This window comes from Pogonomyrmex barbatus, unplaced genomic scaffold (assembly GCF_055798465.1).
Source record: "Pogonomyrmex barbatus isolate J1 unplaced genomic scaffold, ASM5579846v1 scaffold9, whole genome shotgun sequence".
In the NCBI taxonomy this organism is placed as follows: Eukaryota; Metazoa; Arthropoda; class Insecta; order Hymenoptera; family Formicidae; genus Pogonomyrmex; species Pogonomyrmex barbatus.
In genome coordinates, this window is record NW_028297193.1 from 898,079 (window position 1) to 921,724 (window position 23,646).

Below are 23,646 nucleotides of genomic sequence, written 5' to 3' on the forward strand. Positions count from 1 at the left end.
TGCGGCGAAGCAAAAGGGATGCAATACGATGCACAGTGAATGGTGTGACAGATTATGGATCGTGTAGAGCGTAGAGATAGTAAACAAGTCGCACAACAGCTGCGATTTTATCTAGTCCGTGCGACAAAGATAAATGGGGACTGTCGCAGATGAGTCAGTCGTCAGAAACGAGACTGAAGTGTAAATTTCTAAAAGGGAAACGTTCGAGCCTGGCGAAGCGAATTATGTCTCGAGTATCCCCTCGTGATACTCGTCTGCAGGCTACTTAGGTTATGTCGTTCCGTCAGTTTGTACTGAGAGACTCGTCGGTCGCCACGTAGAGAGGAATTAAAACTGTCCATAATGGGCGATCACATCGGCGATAACATATTAATTCCGCAGGTCGACAACGTCGTGTTGATCGACAAGAGTGATGGCAATAACAAGAGCATGGATGGGACCCTATGTATTAGTGGTCACCATCTCATCTTATCATCCAGGCAAGACGATGGACAGGAACTTTGGGTAGGCATCGATAAATTTTTAAATAATTTTTTTTATTTAATTGTCTATCTATGAAATAAGATTAAATTTGAATCTCTCTGGTATAGATAATTCAGATTTAATCTTATTTATTTCGACACAAATTTTTAATTAAAAAAAATCAATTTTTTTTTAATACTAGCATATTTCTTTAAAAAAGATTTATCTTTACTCTTTTTTTCTCATCAATATTGTCAAATATATTTTTCTTAAATCAATTCTCAATCTTATCAATCTTATCAAGTTTCTCTTTTTTGTTAGCTGATGAACAGGAATATTGACGTCGTAGAAAAAAAATTAAATGCTCAAAGTCCTGGTGGTAGCATAATATTGAAGTGCAAGGACTTTCAAATTCTTCAGTTAGATATTGGTTCTACCAATGATTTAATCAATGCCATATTATCCATAGAAAAGCTGATATCACTAGGTAATTTGTTAACATTTGCAACCACTTGACCATGAGATGTAATCATTGCTTATTTTGCAGACCAAACTCTACAATATCCATTTTTCTATCGACCACAGACAACCAACAATGCCATGGTACAGGTAGAAGATGGATGGACAGCATTTGCACCTGTCTCTGAATGGTCTAGATTGCTAGCGGCTCATGGAGACGAGTGGCGCATCAGTTACTTGAACAAGGATTATAAAATTTGTAATTCATATCCATCAGCAGTCATAGTACCACGTCAAGTAGAAGATAAAATTGTTATAGCTTCAGCTATTTTTAGAGATGGTGGGAGGTTCCCTGTTTTATGTTACAGACACGAGGGAGGGGTAAGTGATATATATTATATTAAATTATAAAATAACATTTAATAATCCTCACGATTTCTTTCTTTTCTTTTTTTACAGAGTATATTAATGAGAAGCAGTCAACCGTTATGTGGTGCTACTGGTAAGAGATGCAAAGAAGATGAAAAACTGTTAAATGCAGTTTTAGGGCCTGGAAGACGTGGGTAAATACAAAATACTAATCTAGTCTTCTTGATTTACAAATATCATTTTTTGTGAACACTTATTACAATCATTAAATTTTACTTATAGTTATATAGTGGACACACGATCAGTTAGTCAGGCACAGAGTGCTCGAGCTAGAGGCGGAGGCACAGAAATGGACACGGCTTATCCACAATGGCGAAAAGTGCATAAACCAGTTCCTCGGCCGCACGATTTAGCCGATAGCTTTTATAAATTAATAGAGGCATGCAATGACGTAAACAATTCTACTTCGCAATGGCTGTCGAAGTTGGATAGCAGCGGATGGCTAACCGCTGTGCAGAGTGCTTTAAACGCTGCCTGTGTCACCGCTCAATGTCTGCATCAAGAAGCCGCAGCTGTGCTAGTGCATGGTTTGTGTATATTACATTAACATTAATATTGCGGAAACACGTCGAGTTTGTTTAATCTCCTCCGAAATATCAATAATAATCATATTGTTAATTTTGGTTTATAGGAAGCACAGGCAGAGACTCTACATTGGTGGTAACCAGTTTGGCTCAGGTAATATTGAATCCTGATTGTCGGACGGTGCGAGGACTTCAGGCTCTCATAGAGCGCGAATGGTTGCAAGCCGGCCATCAATTCTTCAGCCGGACTCGCTGCGGAGCGTATCAGTCTTCGAACTCACAAAATCCGACGCACGCGCCGACTTTCCTGCTTTTCTTGGATTGCCTCTATCAGCTACATTATCAATTCCAATTTAGCTTTGAGTATACTGTGGATTTGCTCATTAAATTGTACAAGCACGCCTATTCCTCGAACTACGGTACATTTTTAGGTATGTCAAGTGCTAATCACACTTTCTTTTTATTTCTTTTGCTTTAAATTATAGGCCTATTTTACTTAGCTGAACTTAGTTGAAGATATAATGTAACGTTTTGAATTTATTGTCATATTTATATCCAACATATCTAAGTCTAAATAAATGCGATCTTTTATTTCAAAACAAATCAAAATGTTATTTGCTTATTTATTCATTGCTACATATATTATTCGTTTTATAGGCGATTCCGAAGCTGAGAGGATAAAATTACGACTATCTGAGCGAACTTACAGTTTATGGTCATACGTGAATCAACCAGATGTTTTAGAGCAGTGGATAAATCCATTATATGAGCCGAATCCGGGAGTGGTTTGGCCTAGTGTTGCACCCATTAGTATTCAATTGTGGAGAGAACTATATCTCGCACATACAAGCGCAGCTCTATGGGATGGCATGCTCTCTTACGCGAAACAGATCAAGCAAAATCACACAGCGGTTCGCAAAGTGGCCGGTCAATTGCAGGCACAAATCAAGCAAGCCTTGGAAGAAATCCGATCGGATCCAGATATATCACGGACAGACATAGACAATCAAGAGGACCATCCCTGTATAGCACATTTAAGCCTGGAGTCCCAGAGTACTTGATACAGATTGTAGATGTCGTAGAAAACCGAAATTCGTGCTGCTATTCAACGATCTTGTCAATATGCCTTTAATTATACAATACCACGTTAATCCGCAAGGATCAACAATCTTCACAGTAACCTGCCACGAATGCTAAAGCCTTCGTAATGAATTCTTGATGCGGTTCTTTCGTCTTTTTGTTGAGATGAAAAGAAAGGGTCTACTAGTCTAAGAATAGCTCTACGAGAGAAAGAGAGAGAAAGAGAGAGATATTCATGGAGTGATTATCTTTGTCAATATAGATTTAAATATTGTGTACATTTTAAAAAGTATTTCTCTCACACAATCAACATTATTATACAACGTTATTATTATGATCACACGATTTTCGCCTAAATAGTAAAACTCATTACATTGAAAGGACATTACACTCTATTTAAACAATTTAAACAAAATGAGATAAATTGTGATATTTTTTATTTCATGACAAATGCATAATTTATATCATAAAACAGAGCTACAATGTCATACAACACACACACACACACACACACACACACACACACACACACGTGTGTGTGTGTGTGTATATATATATATATATATGTAATTTATTTATCCAAAGGTAAAATAATATAAAGAAATAAAAATGGATTGTATATTGTAAATCCATCATTAAAAAGTACAATTGCAAGGATAGAAGTTGCAAATTTTTTATTCGAGCGCATGAAGAGAAGGAAATCTCGCTCGTTCGGGGGTACGGACGAGTTTTTACCGTTATTCGGGAAGGATGGCGGGAAGGCGAGGGAGAAGAGGGGGGAGAGGTTAAGGGCAGGATTGTTGCCACTGCTCTGGCAAAAGGGGGAGAAGATTGGAGGGGAAAGCGCGGCAGGTGTTCACACACAAAGAAACTGAAAGGGAATCCCACGGCCATTGGCTCCGCCACTCAGGAATGCATCGAGTTTCGTCAGTATTCGCATTTCGCGATCAAATATACGTGCAGGTACGCACGTATGTGCATCCTCTTGATCGTGAGACAAGAGGAAAGATAGCATGTTCGTATGCTGCATAAAGCTGTAAACAAAAGCCTAGGAAGACAAAGCCTAGGAAGGCAAAGTCGACAATCAAGGCGATCACAGAACTTTAAACGAAACCAAAGCGAACGAAGATCATCGGTGCACGATCTTAATCTAATGCGAAAGTAGCATTATTTATAGTTTATATCCTTAATGTACTTTAAAGGTCCCAAGATTACATCTCTAAACATAATGAATAAATTCGCACGTCGTCTGGAAGGTCTCGAACATGGCAAGAGCTTTCCCGCCCTCAATCGAGGCTGGTATAATCGTCAGATTTGATTCCCGACGTTTTATCCCCGCATTTCCGTTCGCCGCGAATGAACGTGGAGATCATTTCGGAGCACACGTCTATGGAAAATCCAGGAACTCTTGATCGACGAGGAACGGACGAGGAACCATGCAAAAGATCTTCAAAGTCGGCTTCGCGAATACATAAATATGTTATTCGCTCGCGCAAATCCAAATATCTCCGATTAGAACACGTCCTTCGACGCGTCCACGACGCCATTTAGGCTCGACGGCAACGGCGACGACGCGCGCGAGCGCGCGCGAAGATTATTATACCGGTTTCGAATTTGTGCAATGGAGGAGATCCATGAGAAATCGCGATCTCGCGCTTGCGATCGTTACCTCATGATACCGCTGTGTAACTTGAAAATGTAGTATGCCTTTCTCTATTTCTTTCCCTCTTTCGCTTCCCGTCACTTTGGCTTTTATTTACCTCGCGATATTTCACTATTTCTAGAAGCTGAGGATGAGAAGAACAGGTGTGTTGGTCCACGCGTGCGCGCGCGCGTGTTCTCTCTCCTCGCCTCAGCACAGGTCCAGTATCCTTGGATGAGTGTGGATCTAGTCACGCATATTATCATGAAACGTGGACTGAATTCAAACCCATCCAGGGCCGCTGGACGGGCGTATCAGACAAACGTATCCCGCGTTGCCCAATCTTCCTTTTCTTCTGCCGGAAGTGTGCTCTTCTTCTCAGGACCGATTCTCGCGGAAATTTCCTTATTCTCGTCCAAAGAAACACAAACGTCGTCGACGGAGCCGAAGAGCAGAGTGATGTGCAGCGTTTGTCGGGAATGGCATTAGCAGTCTCACTCTGTGGTAGGGGCATTCTCGGAGAAGGGGCCCATACCGCTGTTCTCCATCTCTTTCTCTCTCTTTCTCTCTCCTCTCTTTCTTTCTCTTTCGATCTTCGTCTTACAATCTCTGCTCTCTCTCTCTCTCTCCCTTTCTATCTTCCTCACAGGCAGGCAGTTATCGTCCATGAGGCCCTTACGGAGGGGCAAGAGAAGGGACGCTTTTTCCCAAGGCGTCCGAGGATCACAACAAAGAAAGATGCGATTTTCGAAGCGAAGAATGGAGAAGCGAAGCGACCGCGAGGAGACGTTTCTGGATAGCAGTCTGAAAGCGGTGGTAGAACGGTGATCTTTCTCTCTTCCTCTCTCTTTTTTTTCTCTCTTGCTATTAGAGCGGAGATATATACCGGAAAGCGATGATGTTTTCTCGAACAAAATGCGTTACAATTTCCGCGAATCGGCGAGATGAATGCCAGCTTCTTTTATCAATACGCGAGAAGAAAGCGGCGTCCTTACAAAGACGTTGTATTAAGCGGTTGCTGCAAAGTTTCGGCTTCGGATTCGAGCACGTAAAATATTCACGCGATCTCGAGTCTTGATTTTGAAAAATTTGAGCACCACTGTGAACTCCAGGATCAAAGAGCTCTAAAAGTGGATGGACGTCTCCTTCTTACCTGAAATGAAAATTCAAAGAATTTCGATCACGCACTCGTGAACGAATAGAAAAGAAATTTTTTTTACTTGGATTCAGTTCGTAAAAACAAATTGATTTTTTTTGATATTTAACAAGATAAAGGAATAACAATCCTTTCCAATTTGATATTAAATGAGTCCCAAAATTATGGAGCACTTAAGATTCTTTAAAGAAGACAATGATGTAAAATTTAAAAACCTATTTGACGATACATCCTTTGATCGCTCTAAGAATTCGAGTCCTTTGTGGCAACTTCTTTATGTCTTACGCATTGTTGTACCTCGGATATCCTCGATATCGCGTATTCCCAGGTACGGGATGAATGTGTTGCGCAACAGCGAGCGTATGCGTGACCTTGAACTTCATCTTTCTTTTATCTTACTTCTGCAGCATCCTAAGAGAAAAGCTAGCGCAGCGGTGGTTCGTTTACGGGATGCGGCGTCCGTTTCGTCAATTTATACGCGAATAATTCCGAGCTCGGAAAACTTCATTCCTTCGTTAGACAAGAAATCTAGATAATAACAAGGCAATGTTATTAATTTCAACGTCAAATTCTCAAAATATTGATGAAGAAAACAAATATAGTCTTTCCGTCTAATCTTTTTCCAACTTTTGTCTCTTGAAGCTTCTTGAAGAAGCTTCTTGAAGCCTCTTCGCTTCTTGAACAACGTAAATTTCTTAGGAATTCTATAAGCATAATTCTACAAGCTAATTCTACAAGCATTTTTTTAGATTTTAAATAAATTTCCAAAAAGTGGATAAAAAACATAAGATTATGTTGCATGCAATATTCAATAATTCTTAGAGTTCAACATTTTAAAGTACATAACTCTAAATGCTTAAAAATCAACTAAATAAATTTTAATTTCATTAATGTGATTTCTTAAGTGAAACGATTTTATCTGTAGATGCTTCTTTAGTCTCGGACATTATTTTTTTACGAATCTCTAAGGGGTAAATATCACATAAGAGTGTTAAGCATTCTAAAATCTATTTGTGAACTGCTTGGGATGTTAAAGGATTGCTAGAAACCGAGGAAAATCGTGATAAAAAAAAAGCAACAACATAGGTAGATGCAAACGGAGAATGCGTTATAACACCGAACCGCAAGACAATCGACAATTTACGGAATGAACTTATTCTCCGCAATCGAACTGAAGTTGTTTGGAAGAAACATTATTTCATTCTCGATATATTCGAAAAAAAGGCTAAAACACGCGTAATCAATGTTGAGCACGAGATGAAGTTCGATCGAGAATTCAAAATTATTTGAATTAACTATTTATTAATTTCTCGGATTAAATTTGAATTAATATCTTTGATTTTTTTGAGAATAAATGATTTACTTGCGCGAATAGCAGTGGCGTCGGAAGTTCGAGAATACGAAATCGCAATCTCGAAGTTATCATTTTTACAGGAAAAATCAGAGCACCACTGTTGAAAGCTACGGATATTCTAAGACGGTTGAGAATAGAAGGGGAAGGGAGAGAGAAAGAGAGAGAAAAAGAGAGAGAGAGAGAGAGAGAGAGAGAGAGAGCGAAAAGGAAGGATAGAAAGCGCGCTAGGTCGTGAAAAGCGAAGGGGAAGGAACGAGGTGAAGCTCTCAGCTCTGCTCAGCTCGCAATTGTCGTTTCCATAGTGATTTATAGAGCCTCAAGAGCCCCGGCCTGGAGCATTCTAACTATTCTAAAGCGAAAAACCGGACCGGTGTGAACCGATCCGAGAAATAGGCACAGGTGCATTCTATCGGCGACATCACGAACCTACGACAAATCATACGTCAGATTCAAAATCGCAAAATGTAATTACAGCGCCATCTGATGAGATTAAAATTTAGATAATGATTGAAAATAACTGTAAATTAATTAGCGAATTCCTGAATGTTCACAGAGGTGTCGTTAGAACAACTCCGAAGCCTTGACAAGTTTTTGTATTTTAGTATAAATTTTAGTATAAATTTAATAAACATTTTGTTTGAATCTTATCTACATCATAAACAAAAATGTCTATTGGCGCACAAACAAAAAAATATACAATTATTTAATCATTACAGTAACTGTAATATGTGTAAAGATAAACTTTATAAATACTTCTGAAAAACATGGATAAAAAACAAAATTATATCACATTCCTATACAATTCTTAGTTTGGAATTTTAAATTGCAAAAATCTAAATTCTAAAAATCGACAAAATAGTTATTAATTTAATTTTTAAGCGACATTTTTAATTATATAATTCATGTATACTTTATATTATTATAGTGTAACAATAAAATTAAAAAAAAAACTTGATATTCCTTTATTGAAAAGTACAAAATACAAAATATTTTTCAAAAATATATAAAAGCTTATTAGATTCTGCAGAAGATATCGCTCTTAAGGCAAAAATTAAATAAAAGTAATTAATCTTCTGGTTTGATTGACCTGCCATACGTTTAACGCTTCGTATTCTTCGATGCATTTGTACACTGGATCGGGTTTGAACCCTTTGCTCGTACATCGCTCCAGAATATCCGATACTTTAACGGTTTTTTTATCGCCAGCGAGTTCCCGTATAAGTTGGAAGATTCTATTGATTGGATTCTGTTGCGCGTTAATGTTGCGTTGTTCAGAATAATTGATTGAATGTTTAGACATCTCCACTAATCTATTTGCTTCCGCTATGTCATCCTTATCGACCACGTTCGATAACCGCAATCGTGCTAATGCCGTCGACAATCGAAGAATAGCAAGTAGATTACGAGCAGAAGTAAATGTCTTGTCATGGCTGTTACGTGCCTCTTTACGCATTTCCACATAAGAATCTGTAATAATGATATTCCAAAGTATTAATTCATATGTGGAATAAATTTAATACATTGAGTATTAAAAACTCTCAATATGATGTAAAAATGAAATTTTAATAATATTTGTAATTGTATAGACAAAGAAAAAATCCAATTAAATTCGGCATTCAATGTATTAATACATAATGTAATAAAAATAATACAATACTAATATTTTATAATTCATATTAAAATAACATGAGGTTATATATACATAAGATTATTATAAGTACATACCCACAATGTATTCTGTTAATTCTTCTGATACTACAGGTTCCTTCGTTTTACACAGGTTTATATACTTTCTTATCAATTTCATGTCTATAGCTTCCGTTTCCGTTGGAGGTTGCGAACAATGTTGGTGAACATACGTAATATGCTTTGCGAGTCTAAAAAGGACGAAGGGGGGGAATACTAGTATTTAATAGCAACATACAAATATCACATATTATTAAAGCTATTATTTAATTCAAAATAAGAAATAATAGCGATTTGTAATACAAAGATTAATAAATATTACTTCTTTCTCTCAATGCTCAATACTTACTTAAGATCATTACTTCGATCAGCGCGGTCTTGAATAAGCCACAATAAGTCAAATCGCGACAGCAATGCAGCAGGCAATTGAATATTTTGTTCAACCGTTCTCTGCGGATTGTATCTACCATACGCCGGATTAGCAGCGGCCAATATAGAGACTCTGGCATTTAAACGAGCCATTATACCAGCTTTGGCAATAGAAATAGTTTGTTGTTCCATCACCTCGTGGATTGCTGTTCTATCAGCATCAGCCATTTTATCAAACTCATCGATGCAACAGACTCCTTGATCGGCCAATACTAAAGCTCCACCTTCCAGCACCATTTGGCCTGTTAAAGGATCCTTCATGATAGCAGCAGTCAAACCCACGCCGGATGATCCACGTCCTGTGGTATACTGCGATCTTGGAGCCAATCGTGTAATATAGGATAATAATTGTGACTTTGCCACACCAGGATCTCCCATTAAGCAAATGTTAATATTGCCTGAAAGGGCAATAAAATTATTTTGATATTTACTGATATTATAAAAGATATAGGTACATTAAGACATATATTAAGTTTTTATATTGCATAAATCATAATATTTTTACCTCGAATTTTAATATCGCCTTTCTTCTTGTCCGTTCCACCAACGAGAAGCAAAAGCAACGCCTTCTTCACATCCTCAAGTCCATAAATTTCAGGAGCTAAGGAACAAGCCAATTTGTTGTAAAAATCATCTTGCACTAACAGACTCAATTCTTCATCGGTTAATTCTGCATTACTTTCATCTACTGTATCTACATTATTCAAGCATATTACTTTCTGAAATCAAACAAAAAATTAATTTTGTATCAATAAAAGACTATGGTAATTTTCAAGAATTAATATAATTTATTCTCACATGTGCATCCAAGTAAGTTTCACTGGAAAGCGCAGGACCTGATCGAGCGTTAAACCCGGTTTTCAGAAAAGGCAGAAATACACCGGTTATAATAACATGATCCCCGGGCAGACAAGTTCTCGTCGTTTCACCGCGACAAAAAATAGTCAACGATCGTGGTATATGACCAACCGGGACTTGCTCGCTCTATAAAATGTAAAGGTTAATATAAAAGAATTCATTTAAAAAATGAATAAGAATTTATTTTAACAAAATGTACTTAAATATTGTTTATAACTTTACTTACGTGTTCTTGTAACTTTATTTCTTGAAATTTGATAAATTTGGAACCCTTTGTCTGCAAATACAATCTGCCACCAGATTTGTTAACGCGACATCCATCACTCGGACATGTTCGTATTGGCATAAAGCTTAAAGAATGCACCTATAATAATCAATTATGTAAAAATTAAAAAAGAAAATATTGTTTGATTATATTTTAGATATATAAAAAAAAAATAATCCAAGAAAATATCAACTTTTTTTACCGGCTGGCTCACTTCTGAACCACATTCATCACATGTATATGTCGCCACAACTATCATCGGTTTTACCTCAGTAGCTTTAGTAACAATACCTCTAACTGTTACCAGTTTTCCAATCTTATCTGCTTTGATATCTCTCACTGAATATGCCTTTGCATCAGAGAAATTTTTAAAATATACTTCACTAAAAGATTTAGATTACATTCATGATTTAAAATAAATCTTCAAATTGATAAATATTAATAATTTTTCTTACAAACGGCGCATCAATTCAGGAGCATAATTAACTTTAACATTATTTTGAGGTACACCCTGAGGTCTATTACGTAATTCCATCATTAATCTATGCTCAGTGTATACATCCAAAGGATCCTTAGATAGGACAACTCCTTCCTTAAAATCAGGTAGCATTTCCTGAACTAGCTGCATTAAAAAAATCCACAATTAATCTTTGCAACAAACTTATTTATTTATATAATAGATATTTAAATTCATTTATATAATAGATATTTAAACAATAAATGTAAACTTTCTTAAGAATTAAATATCTATAATTTATATACAACAATCTTACATTCAAAACTAAATTAGTATATCTCCGCGTATTATTGGCAATAGATGTGGCTAATTCCTCATCAAACGACTGTACATCGTCTAGATCAATCTCAAAACTAATTTGTTCCCTATGTGCTATCTTGGTAAGCTGCTGTCTATACTTAAAAATCTTATTTTCTGTTGTATCTTCCATTGTTACGAATTCCAGAAAAAAGGTTTTCATTTGTTCTAAAATATATTTGTAATAAATATTTGTAATAAATATTTGTAAATTAATAAATTAGTATTGTCAAAAATTGGGTACACAATTAATCAGTCTGAGAAATTTTACAAAAACTTTACCTTTGTCTTTTGTATAATCTCTTGCTACTTTATTCGCCATTGTTTATGAGTTTTAATAAACACAGCTGTATTTAAAATTTATTCTGTCAAATACACACTTTCCTTTTTCTTAAGTGTTTTCTCTCTCGACGAGTATTATAAAACATTCGTCTCACTATCCCGCGCAAATTGAAAGCATAAATTGTAAAATATCTTGATAAGAAACTCTAATAAATGAAACGAACCTTGAAAAAGGCTTCCATAGATCTTATATATCTGGATGCGCTTTGTCACTAAAATCAAGGAACCGAGTTGATAGAGCGAGAAAGGAATTATTTTTTTTGAATGAGATACTGCGCAAGCGCATATTTTATCTTTTTTTAATATTTAGTAAATAATAAGGAATAAAAGATAAATAAAAGATAATAGATCTATAGATAATAGATCTATTCTATATAATAGGTCTATTCTTTGCTGAATTTCTTGCACGGTTCATCTTTTCTCTTTTTTCCATATGTCGTATTTGCGATGAAAGCGCCGCTTGAAGATTATCACTAGTCGATAAATATCGATTGGTAATGCTCTAACTTCATGTGCCTCGTGTATACACATGGCACATGTTTTGTTGATTAGCACGTTGATACTTCAAGATTTGATATAAAAGTCCCGTTAAGATGGGTAAAGCGAAGAAGATTAAGATATCTAAGGGTGAAACCAAAGAACCGAAAATAGGTTTGGCGGAACAAATTGAACGCGAGAAAGCAGTGAAGGTTAAAAATCGACAAAAATTTAGACGTCGAGCCGATGATGATGAAGAGGTTGGTTCTTTTAGAGCATTTTCTTTTATTGTATTTTTTATTCCTGTGAAGTTAAATAAAAATAAATAGAAATTTCTTGAAAAACATATTAAAAATTCTTTTATTTAATGTGCACCTACATTTTTATTTTAATTGTAATTTATTCGAATTATTTCTTTGTTCAGTACGTAGCATCTACTCTGACGAAAAAGATCTTATCGCAAGCTAGACAACAGCAACTAGAGTTAGAGGATGAGATTGGCCCTAGCGATTCTAAGAATACGAAAAAGCCAACGGTGAAACTTGATACTAATTTCAGTGATGACGAAGATCAATCTAATGATGACGAGCCAGTGGAGAATATATATTACTATGAGAATATTGAGATTGATGAAGATGATGAGCGTGCGTTGCAGATGTTCATGTCAAAGGATCCAGCACCTACAAGAACATTGGCTGACATAATAATGGAAAAACTGACAGAGAAGAAAACAGAGATTGAAACACAATTCTCTGATGCAGGAACTATTCAGCTACAGGATCTAGATCCACGGGTGAAAACAATGTACGAGGGTGTTAGAGATGTCTTGATGAAATATCGTAGTGGCAAACTACCAAAGGCATTTAAAATAGTACCTACTTTGAAAAACTGGGAACAAATACTATATATCACAGAACCACCAAAGTGGTCTGCTGCTGCCATGTATCAAGCAACAAGAATATTTGCTTCAAACTTGAAAGAAAAAATGGCTCAAAGATTCTATAATTTGGTCCTGTTACCACGAATCAGGGATGATTTAGCAGAATATAAAAGATTGAATTTCCACTTATACCAAGCACTGAGGAAAGCATTATTCAAGCCAGCTGGATTTATGAAGGGAATCCTTTTACCGCTTTTAGAATCAGGAACATGCACACTCAGAGAAGCTGTTATCATTGGATCTGTGATTGCAAAAAATTCTATACCGATTCTGCACTCCTCGGCAGCTATACTGAAAATCGCGGAGATGGATTACACGGGAGCTAACAGCATCTTTCTTAGGATATTTTTGGATAAGAAATACGCGCTTCCATACAGAGTAGTGGACGGGGTAGTATTTCATTTTCTTAGGTAAGACACTTTCTTATGACAAATAAATAAATAAATTATTAACCTATTTATGTTAAATGTAAATATAATCTATTAGATTCGAGAGAGATACAAGAGAGCTGCCAGTATTGTGGCATCAAGCGCTCTTAACATTTGTGCAACGATACAAGAGTGATATTAGTTCTGAACAAAAAGAAGCCCTCCTAGGATTATTAAGGAAACAGTCGCATCATTCAATTACTCCTGAAATCAGAAGAGAATTACAACACGCGAAATGCAGAGACATAGAAGTTACAGAACCCAAATTAGAGTCAATGGATATTAAGGATACATAACACAATATATGTATATTGGAATATTGAAGCTCTTGTATAAAAATATTTGTTAACAATAATTATTGTTATAGGAGATATATTATTATTAACAAACATGTAAATCAAATTGAAGTTTTCGACAAATGACAGTTTGCAACAATTGCAAGATTTGAATTGTGTAAAAATACAGCTATATTTGGTCCTATACCTAATCAAATATTCTCGACTAATATTCGTATTATTTTTACAATTGCCACGTGTTGTAGACAGAAAAATATAGTATATAGAATAGCATATATAGCAGTCTCGTTAAAGATCGCGCACATTTGTACAATTATATTACATATTATAAATATATTGTGTATAAATATATTGTGATATCTTAATATATACACGCACACATCTGAAAATAAATTTCCATTGCACTTAACAGTAATTCAATAATCATAAACAAAAATAACACAACTTGGAAAGTAATGAATGATCACAATTTACAAATTCACTTTGTATTATGTCGTTCATTTGATTTTTTTTTTTTTTTTATATTATTAGCTATTTATATTTCGGTTTTATCTTTAGGACTGAATATTTTTGAATCTTCATGTTTCATATCCTGAAATGCATGCTCTGAATCTAGAGCAATCTGTTGCTCCATAGAAATCGTTTTCGTTATTCTTTGCTCGGATAAATAAAGATTTGTATTAATCAGAGGCACTTCGGTTGTACTCGATTTAATTATTTTTTTTTCAGATTCTGGCTCTGCCTCTGATTTTTTTGAACTATCCTGCAATTTCGAGCAGGTTTCGCCGTTCGTATTGTCAGCATCTTTATTAAGAGACTCAGATTTTTCAGTCAAAACGCTATTTATTTTCACGTCGTTCATATTCACTTCTATATCGACATCTCTTTTTTCTCGTTCATTATTCTCCAAAATATCTCGACGTATAACGAGAACTTCTGGTTCACTTTTGTTTGGTGATGAAATGATTGCCTTATCCAATTTCGATTGATTTGTCATTTTTAATGCTATAGGTATTAAATATTTATCATCATATTTTCCTTGCAATTTGTCTGATGCGTTAGCAATTTCATTTATAAAAACTTCTCTCTTCTCTTCCTTCATCTGATTATCGTTCTCTTTAGCTAATCCTCCTTCCACAATAGATCTCTGTAAAACTCCTTTTGATAAAACGTTCAAGATAGGACCTTTCATATTTTTCGAGTTGTTAAATTCTATTCTTTTTATTTTTGTTTTATTTTGCTGTTCTTTTTGTAATAATTTCTCTGATGCTTCACGATCGGCTATTATTTCTTTAACAGCATTAGATTTATCTAACGTATTTTCTAATATTTTCTGTGTTTCTCCTATATCTTTATTTTGAATAATTTCCTTAAATGAATCTAATTTTTTCTTGTTATTTTCAACCATGGTGTTCGCATTATTTTCATCTCGAAGCTGTGATTTTTCGTTTAACTTTATTTTATCTGCAATATCCCATTTCTTTTCTTCTAAAACTTCTTTATTATTTTCAATAATAATTTCATTGTGCTCCGCAACTTTTTCATTATTTTCTTTCAAGTTATTTTTGCTCTCCGGCAAGACATCTTTCGTATTAATCTTGTTCTTATTCTTTTTGAGAACCTCGTCCTGTGCCATTCTCTGTTTCTCCCTTTCAAACTCTTGTTTTTGTTCCTTGATGTCCTTTAAAATCTCCTTTTGCTCTTGCATCATCTGACGTTGTTCCAATTTATGTTTCTCCAATGTTTTTCTGAGTTGTTCATGTCGTTCCGCGGCTCTGGCATTAGCAATGTCTCCGTCAGCTGCCAACTCTGACTCCTCTTTCTTTATCGCGTCTAAATTAATAAGATTATCATTCTTCTGCAAATCCATAGACTGTTCTTTCTCCTCGATTATCTTTATCTTTTCTTCTGCTTTCAAAGTAACGGATTCATCGATTTTAGCGATTTCGGTATTTATGGCAACTTGTGATTGCTCATTTAAATTATCGTTTTTAATTGGTTCAGCTATATTTTTTATTTCTGGCATAAAAGAGCCTACTACTATTTTATCAGACTTTTCGACATTTGGCTTTTCGGTAACAATTATACGTTCTACAGGTATTGGCGGCTCTTGTCGAACATCCTTCGCCTTTAAATCCAACGTTTTTTCGAGACTGTTTATTTCAGATAGTTGATTAATTTTGTCTGGAATAAAATTAAAATTAAGAAAAACATAATAAGAAAGTAAAAAGTAAGAGTAAGATAAATTTGCATAATTCTGTACCTTTTGCTCTGGGTATGAGTTCTAGACTATTAGGAATATCGGGAATGATATGCAAATCGTCCTTAATTAAATCTAATGGTAAATTATTGATTGGAACGAGCGGTTTATTAGTCACTGCTAATTTTATATTTGTAGATTCCTCCATGGCATATAAATTCGCGTATGTACCAAGAATCATAATCCAAACGCCGACGATTAAAATGCCCTAAATGCAAAATACATGTACAGAAAATTACAAGAAAAAAAACTTGGATTTGAGATTAAGGATAAAATTAACTTTACCTGTGCCACTAATCTTTCATTAGTATTTTTGCTACTTATAGATACGAAGAATACTGCCGGGAATATTAAACAAATCATTACTCCGATCGTTGAACCAACAATGCCGAGAACAAATTCTATGTTTGGTACTAAAATACCGATGAGCAGAGAAATGCTAACTATCACAATAGTCAAACATCGGAATCTGGATTCTGGTAAATAATTGACAGATGGTTCATGTGTATACACCTAACATAGCAGTAAAACATAAATAAGAAGTCGGAGCAATAACATGTACTTCTACATGTGCTTCTAAATTTATTTTAGAATATACATACTCGGCGAAATAAAAGAGAATTCAAGCTCGCACGACATGGAAATATGACTAGAGGAAAACTGAATGCGACCGAAAATACAAATCCCAGTTTAATCAGTTCTGATGTTATGCTAGGTTCTAAACTCAATAAAATATTTCCTGCAATGTAACGATAAGAGAGATTAATATGAAAATGATGACGTTGTAAATTGTTTATTGTGTGATACGACATATAGCAATTCTATTGAATTACCTGTGAATGATTGGGTACAGAATGCAACGTAACCAAACAAGCCAACACACATATATACAAGTGTACATATATTTAACGCTCCTCGTACAACGTCGTTCATCTTTTCTAAAGATACATTTGGAATGGTTTCATATATCTCAAATAATTGTGTTTGACAGAAAAGAGCCATAGAAAATATTGGCAAACATTGGAGGATACCTGCTGGTCTCCAATAATTAACACTGTTAAACCAATCTCCCATAAAAATGTGTAAAGTTGATTCACCTATGATCTGTTGAATGAAGGATAAAATATATTATTATTAGTGCTTGGATTCATATATATTTATGAATTGTAATTTGTGCAAAATTATACCTTCAACACAAGACAGAGATAGAAGACAATAGTAGCAGTGCAAATGCTAGACAGACTATCAATATTACGAAGTAGTCCCAAGGGAAGGACTATAAAGACTCCAGTAAAGATAAGCAAACTAGTACGAATGTCTGCTGGATTTTTGCTCATCATCTTGCCGATTATCTGTGGTCCCAGATCGCCAACAACGACGAAATAGGCAATACATGTTCCCAACATGAAGCCAATAATAAACAGTTCTGCCAAGAACTTTCCCATATGGCCGAATGCATGGAAGGCAAGCAGCTCAAAGTTGCGCCTTCTCGATATTACAGCCGATTTGACAAGAAAATGACAGGCCAGTCGAGACAAGGCACTGCACAGAAGCAGCACTAGAACTGCCAGTACAATACCACATTGTTTAAAGCAAAAGGGCATCGCCAGGACGCTCACACCTATAATGCTATTAGCGAGGGTCATCACATGCGACATTTGAGAAATCATTTTGAATATTCAGCTCGATCATCTGCGTTATAATTTTTCCTTATCCAACATGTGATAGGTTTTCTTTGAATATCACATTTCTATGAACTTCTGCAAATAGAAATGATATTATCAATAAAAGCGCTTAGAATCACTCTTGGTTAATCTCTCTTGGTTTATCAAAATAAATGTTTTACTAACAGAAAATATTGCGTTGCGTTGTTCTTCTAATTCGCAAACTGATTTCACATCAGTTTCATGCGAGTGACCGCGCGGCATAAATTATTTTCCCGTCTGTGAACGAGGTTAATCTTGCGAGATGATCAACATAAATGCCACGCACCTCGAATCAATTTGCGCCAGTCGCGCTAAAATCCTTATCATTTTTTTTCTTATTAAATTATACGTCATACCTTGGTAGTAAAGTATACCGTACCAATGACAATTGTCAAGACACCTGCCGGCTTCTCGAGACTGCCACCACTTTCGTCATTGAGCGTCATCAGATGTAAAGCGACAATGTGCATACACATACATGATACATATGTGTCATGCGTGTATATAATACTTACGAAGAATGTTTAGCTATACATATGCTTAAACATGTGTTTAACTATTAGCGAATTCGGTCACATACATCATACTATATTGGATTAATGCACATTAAAGACTGCTGCATGTAAAATCTTATGTAAAAAATAATAATACAATCTCTTTAATGATGAAATTATTAATCATATTCTGTTAAATAACATAACATAAATTATTATTGATAAATTATTTATATAATTATTTAAAATATTTATGTAGTTTTATATTTCCATAACAGCATTTCCTAACAGCTTCTAGAGTGCATTAATCTAGTGCAGTACAGGTAATCAAATTCGCTACATAAATTTTAATTTGTCAGAAATCCTTTCGGATTTGTAAAAAAAAAAACATTCAAATCCCAAAACTACATATATAGATTTCTTTATTTTTTTATTATAAATATTTAAAAACGTCCATATATGTACTCTTATGTGTGGACATAAATACCTAATACTTGATCTGTACTGTATCTCGAATTGACTTACATGAAATACACGAAATATCCTTTATGAATTTGCTTTCGTGTGTCATGTCGATCAATTACATATTACAGATTATTACAGGTAAAACCGACAACGGTCGCTAGTACAATCTGATTGAGTACTCTGGCATTGCAGAAAGGAGGACGAATTTTATGTACATAAAATGATCAGTACATAATTATTGCTCTCGTAAATGAGTAATGAGAACATAATATAGAGATGTTGTAATAAAACTTTCATCAATCTACATATGCAAACTTGACTTTTGAAATGACATCATGTCTTTGAGTTCTTGTTACAAAGATTGATTTAGATGCCATGAATAATTTTTTTTTTTCATATTTCCCTTTTATATATAAATATAAATTAAGATAAATCTTACCTAATGTACGTTTAAGATACTACAATTATATATTCGAAATTGATTACATAATTTCTCAACTGCCCTAGTCTTACATTTTCTTTTCAATTTCGTTTCTGTTTGTCGATTTTATTTCTCTCTTACATATACATTACTCAAAAATATCAGAAGGATATCTCTTTCTTAGACATCTCTCTAATTTATTTAATCAGTAAATTAACTAGTAACAAGTTTGCTAGAAAGTGTAATCCAACAGATATAAACTGTCAATTCTGTCAGATTACAGTTATTTCATCTAGCCTTTTTTTTCTGAAATATATTACGAGCTAATATTACTGCAATTCATAAAATAGAAGGATGACCAAAATATTTGTTAATCTTTTGAGTAATGTAAGATACATAGTACTTTACATTTTCATAAAGATTATCATTACAGTATAATTATTGCATGCAAAGATCAATTTTCCTTAAGATCAATTTGCGTATTATGTACAAGAATAGGAAGCGAACAAATTTAACATATGATTTTTAAGAGCGAGGATTAAGGAATAAGCTTGTTCCAACTATAGTACATAAATTATGATCTCTGTTGAGCGGTTAATCAATCGCGAGAGCAATAACACGTATGAAATGATGTCGCATATGAATAAAACGCATATTATCAACATGCATTTACATACGTATCGTTCTATGTATTTTATATATGAATTTGATTGCAGCATTCGAGCAATAGAATTTCATATTCTAAACAGACCATCAATATTTTATAACCCAATCTTGGAATATTCATATGTGTATGTATGTATGTAAAATCCTTAGAATATTTATATAAAATCCTGTAACAGTCGCGATTTATCATGAATGATATCTTGTATGAAAATTAATTGAGTTATAAGTTGAAATGACAAATCACAAACAAATATGTATTTAAAAAAACCATGGTCAGATTATAAAATTCTGATGAATTGATCGCGGGACACTCTTAGTTCCGTAAATGCTGGGTACTTTAATCTTTGTGCGATACTTTCAATCACCTCCTGGAGAAACATATTTGAAAATATTCACAAATACGCTTCAAGATTCCCAACGGTCTAAATTGCAGGATATTATAAGCTACATACACGCTCATACGTGCAATTTCGACGAAGCTGGATGACGCTTCGTGAATGAAACTGATATTTCTAAATATCTAAACATTTTCAAGATTTTCAATAAAAACATGATTTTGAATTAAAGGGCGCGCGCGAGGTAGAGGCAGCAGACATTTATGCACATTATGTGCTGCCATTATGTAAGTTATTTAAACTTATTCATTACTTAATTTAAATAAGAGCTTCTCCATTTTCTCAGATGCTCCGGGGCAATCATCTATCAGGGATTCGCGCCACCATCTTTCTTGGTTTCCTCATTTGTGGGGTTTATTTTTTCATCCTTTTCATTATCTATGTAAAAAAAAAAAATTATATTTTTTTCTCTACTATATTTGTTTATAATTTAATATATACCTTTCGGTTCTGTCTTTATATCTTCTTCTTTCTTTATATCAATATCCATGGCTTCTTGACCTTTTTCTAAACGGGGCCGCTTTCTAGATCCCTAAATGATCCCCATAATTAACATGAGAAACAAAATAAGAATATCTATGTATCTATTTTTTTCTGTATCTCTGTTGAATTTTGTGTGTGTATAAAATTAAATTTACATTTATTTAGCAGATTCATACCTTATATGATCTATTATCTCTTCGCCCACCTTCGCCTTCATCTTCACTATCACTATATTCATTTTCATGTTGTATTCTTTTATCTAGATCGCGTTGAGGCAATCTATCATCCGGATTTATCTTTTCTTCAGCTTCCGAATCCTCAATAACAGCACCATCCTCTGGTATTGCCTGGATTTGTACGCCAGGTGCATGAGGTAGCATTCTTAAATTGTCGAAGAGCCTTGTTCTATAATTAAATATAATCATGAATTAATTCACTTATAATATACATAAAATTGAACACACAGAAATACAAAAATGCTTACTTTATTTTCTCCAAGTATTCAGGAGTATTTTGATTTGCCATATTTGAAGGACTAATATGTAATTTAAAGTCGGGACCAAAATATTCAAAGTAATCATTGTACGGCAATTCATTAGCAATTTCGCAACCAAGAGCTACCGATGTTTCATATGTCCAACATCTGGATACATTTCGGATGGTATAACCACCACCACCGACCATCAAAAACGGCAGATTATATTTTTTTACAAATTCAACACATTTGCCGTGACCCCTCACGGTCAAATTAAAACATCCTAATCGATCGCCTACATTAATTAATATTTATATTAGTTGTTGTGCAATTTGTATTGTAATAATAATTTCTTTTAAATAATCTTGCCTGTCAATGAATCAGCTCCACACTGTAAAACAACAGCAGAAGGCTGAAACGTTTCCATAACTTTTGAGATAATAGGGACGAAGATTGATTCATAGCTCTCGTCATCCATACCATCTCTTAAAGGTATATTAACCGCGTAATACTTTCCCTTAATAATAAAAATATACAATAATAATAATTTATGATTTGATAGTTTTATATAAATAATTATTTCCAATAAATAAAGTTGTACCTTTCCTGCTCCAATATCACGAAGATCTCCCGTTCCAGGGAAATACTCTCCATATTTGTGAAATGAGACTGTCATCACTCTATCCGTTGTATAAAAAGCTTCCTCTACACCATCACCATGATGAACATCAATATCAATATACAAAACTCTCTGATGATATTTCAGTAATTCCAAGATTCCAAGTACAATATCATTTACATAACAAAAACCAGAAGCTTCACTCTTCTTCGCATGATGTAAACCACCACCCCAATTGATACAAATTTCTGAAGCTTGCTTGTTGAGCTTCACAGCAGCAGCTACAGATCCACCAGCTGATAATTGACAAAACTCATACAAACCGTCAAAAACAGGGCAGTCTTCTCCTACGTTAACTAATGGATCGAGAAGAAAAAATTATAAATATTTTCAATTTGGATATTATAGGCTTAGGCTGGGATAAGCTTAAGACTTACATCGTTGCATTTGCTTGTTGTATTCTGACATATTATCTGGCCGTATTGATCTCAAAAATCTAATGTATTCATCACTATGAAATTTTGTCATTTCATCTGCAGTTGCTTTATGAGGCCGCTAATCAGGAATAGAATATGATTACAATACTCTGTTATATTCAACAATATAATAAAATATAGTTAATAGAAAAATATATTTACATATATTTCCATCTTTCTATAAAGACCATAGTTCAAAAGTAGATTGTGCGTCATCCTTATGCGATGCGGCTTCATAGGATGTCCTTGACCATAATAATAATTTCCAATATCGCCTAGAGAAATTAAAGAAATACGTATATAAATAAAATATGTATATAAGTAAATCAGCGTGGTATCGAAAAATCACGAAATATTTGTCCGAGATTAAGCAATACGACTTCGATGCGCTGGAGTGCACTTGAGAATCTCTCATCGTTATCTACGTGAAAACTGTATTAACTTGTAAGACATTCACCAAAATACTGATTTTAACGGAAAACATTAATGACAAGCGTGAATTATATTCGAGAGATAACTTTTTGTAATTCATATTAGTCAATAATCTCATAAAATCTCAAATTTCTCATAACTTAACCTATCATCACCTGAAATTTAAACTATCTGTTCCGTTTTTCATAACAAAACATTGTCTCATAATTAAGAGGAATCACAGTTTTAAGCATAATGTATGTAATTATCGTTACATATGGCGAAATATATTTGAAAATTCACGGCTTATGGAATGTTGACGTTCAATTACATGATCCGGTTTTTATACAAAGCCTATGAATAGGCCGAATTTCATTGATTATCAGTCACTATCGTGAAATAAATTATAAAATTGTTAGTATAGTAAGAGATATTGATTTGATAACATCAAAGGTTCTCGAATATACGATAGATATACACGTAAGATATATATTGCTCTATATATATAGCAATGGCCGACGCTCTTGCAAGCTTGACTATGATCGCACGTAGATACACCTGAGAATCTGTCGGTTTAACTCTATAAAAATCGTATTATCTACATTGAGAAGTGTGAGAATAACGATGTAGCGTGCCATAACAACTACGTTTGAACGTATTTATCATTGGCAAGTCGTAGATGAGCCACTATATGATTGATTGCTGAACTAGATCATACGAAATAAACGCGGTACGCATGGACAGCGCAAACACATTTCACAAGCTTCCCCCAACGCGTGCGTGTATATGTATGTGTGTGCGTGTATATGACGGCGTTTTTCGCGGGATCACGAAGTGCGGTGAATTCTCTCGGTAACTTACTGTCATAATAGTAGCAAACACGTTTCTTGTTGTGCGGCTGCATGGACATTTTTACGGGATCCATTTCAATGAAATTGACTAAACGCTCGACACGGGGAATTAAACGGGGACCGCGGAGTGTCGCTGCTCTCACCACAGATACAGCGTCGCTAAAACGACCGCACGCGCAGGCGTCGCATACTCATTTGTGCGCTCATATCAAGTAACAAAGTTACAAGCTTGCCATGAAGATGGCATTGCGACGTGATGCTTCTTCGATCATAGATATCACGT

The 23,646-nt window shown here is 34.6% G+C and overlaps 5 protein-coding genes across 7 annotated transcripts; 2 read left to right on the forward strand and 3 right to left on the reverse strand.

Moving 5' to 3' along the window:
* On the forward strand, positions 1-9,127 carry LOC105428913 (myotubularin-related protein 9). The gene is made up of 7 exons (XM_011641517.2): positions 1-504; positions 784-949; positions 1,010-1,302; positions 1,381-1,484; positions 1,573-1,877; positions 1,982-2,305; positions 2,532-9,127. Exons 1-7 carry the CDS (start codon positions 343-345, stop codon positions 2,933-2,935), a joined length of 1,758 nt encoding a protein of 585 aa, XP_011639819.2. The 5' UTR covers positions 1-342; the 3' UTR covers positions 2,936-9,127.
* On the reverse strand, positions 8,045-11,678 carry Mcm7 (minichromosome maintenance 7). Its single transcript, XM_011641516.3, has 10 exons — positions 11,441-11,678; positions 11,118-11,326; positions 10,800-10,966; positions 10,547-10,727; positions 10,306-10,443; positions 10,020-10,205; positions 9,727-9,940; positions 9,142-9,619; positions 8,832-8,983; positions 8,045-8,573 (listed from the first exon to the last, which is right to left on the reverse strand). Exons 1-10 carry the CDS (start codon positions 11,478-11,480, stop codon positions 8,158-8,160), a joined length of 2,181 nt encoding a protein of 726 aa, XP_011639818.2. The 5' UTR covers positions 11,481-11,678; the 3' UTR covers positions 8,045-8,157.
* Positions 11,679-11,993: 315 nt separating this feature from the next.
* bys (Bystin) lies at positions 11,994-17,661 on the forward strand. Its single transcript, XM_011641513.3, has 3 exons — positions 11,994-12,237; positions 12,402-13,327; positions 13,404-17,661. The coding sequence occupies exons 1-3, from the start codon at positions 12,094-12,096 to the stop codon at positions 13,639-13,641; spliced, it is 1,308 nt and encodes a 435-aa protein (XP_011639815.2). The 5' UTR covers positions 11,994-12,093; the 3' UTR covers positions 13,642-17,661.
* On the reverse strand, positions 13,374-17,571 carry LOC105428911 (uncharacterized). 2 transcript variants are annotated; one of them, XM_089084841.1, is made up of 7 exons: positions 17,089-17,571; positions 16,933-17,005; positions 16,735-16,839; positions 16,504-16,640; positions 16,187-16,414; positions 15,905-16,109; positions 13,374-15,825 (listed from the first exon to the last, which is right to left on the reverse strand). In XM_089084841.1, the coding sequence occupies exons 1-7, from the start codon at positions 17,569-17,571 to the stop codon at positions 14,177-14,179; spliced, it is 2,880 nt and encodes a 959-aa protein (XP_088940967.1). In that variant the 3' UTR covers positions 13,374-14,176. The 2 variants fall into 2 exon arrangements, with proteins under 2 accessions (XP_088940967.1, XP_088940966.1); XM_089084840.1 differs by having other exon boundaries at positions 16,735-17,005.
* Positions 17,662-18,514: 853 nt separating the features above from the next.
* Positions 18,515-23,628, reverse strand: HDAC1 (histone deacetylase 1). 2 transcript variants are annotated; one of them, XM_011641511.3, is made up of 9 exons: positions 23,374-23,628; positions 22,264-22,376; positions 22,063-22,180; positions 21,608-21,981; positions 21,376-21,523; positions 21,016-21,301; positions 20,708-20,936; positions 20,490-20,580; positions 18,515-20,426 (listed from the first exon to the last, which is right to left on the reverse strand). In XM_011641511.3, exons 1-9 carry the CDS (start codon positions 23,435-23,437, stop codon positions 20,356-20,358), a joined length of 1,494 nt encoding a protein of 497 aa, XP_011639813.2. In that variant the 5' UTR covers positions 23,438-23,628; the 3' UTR covers positions 18,515-20,355. The 2 variants fall into 2 exon arrangements, with proteins under 2 accessions (XP_011639813.2, XP_011639814.2); XM_011641512.3 differs by lacking the exon at positions 23,374-23,628 and adding an exon at positions 22,689-22,981.
* Positions 23,629-23,646: the final 18 nt, after the last annotated feature.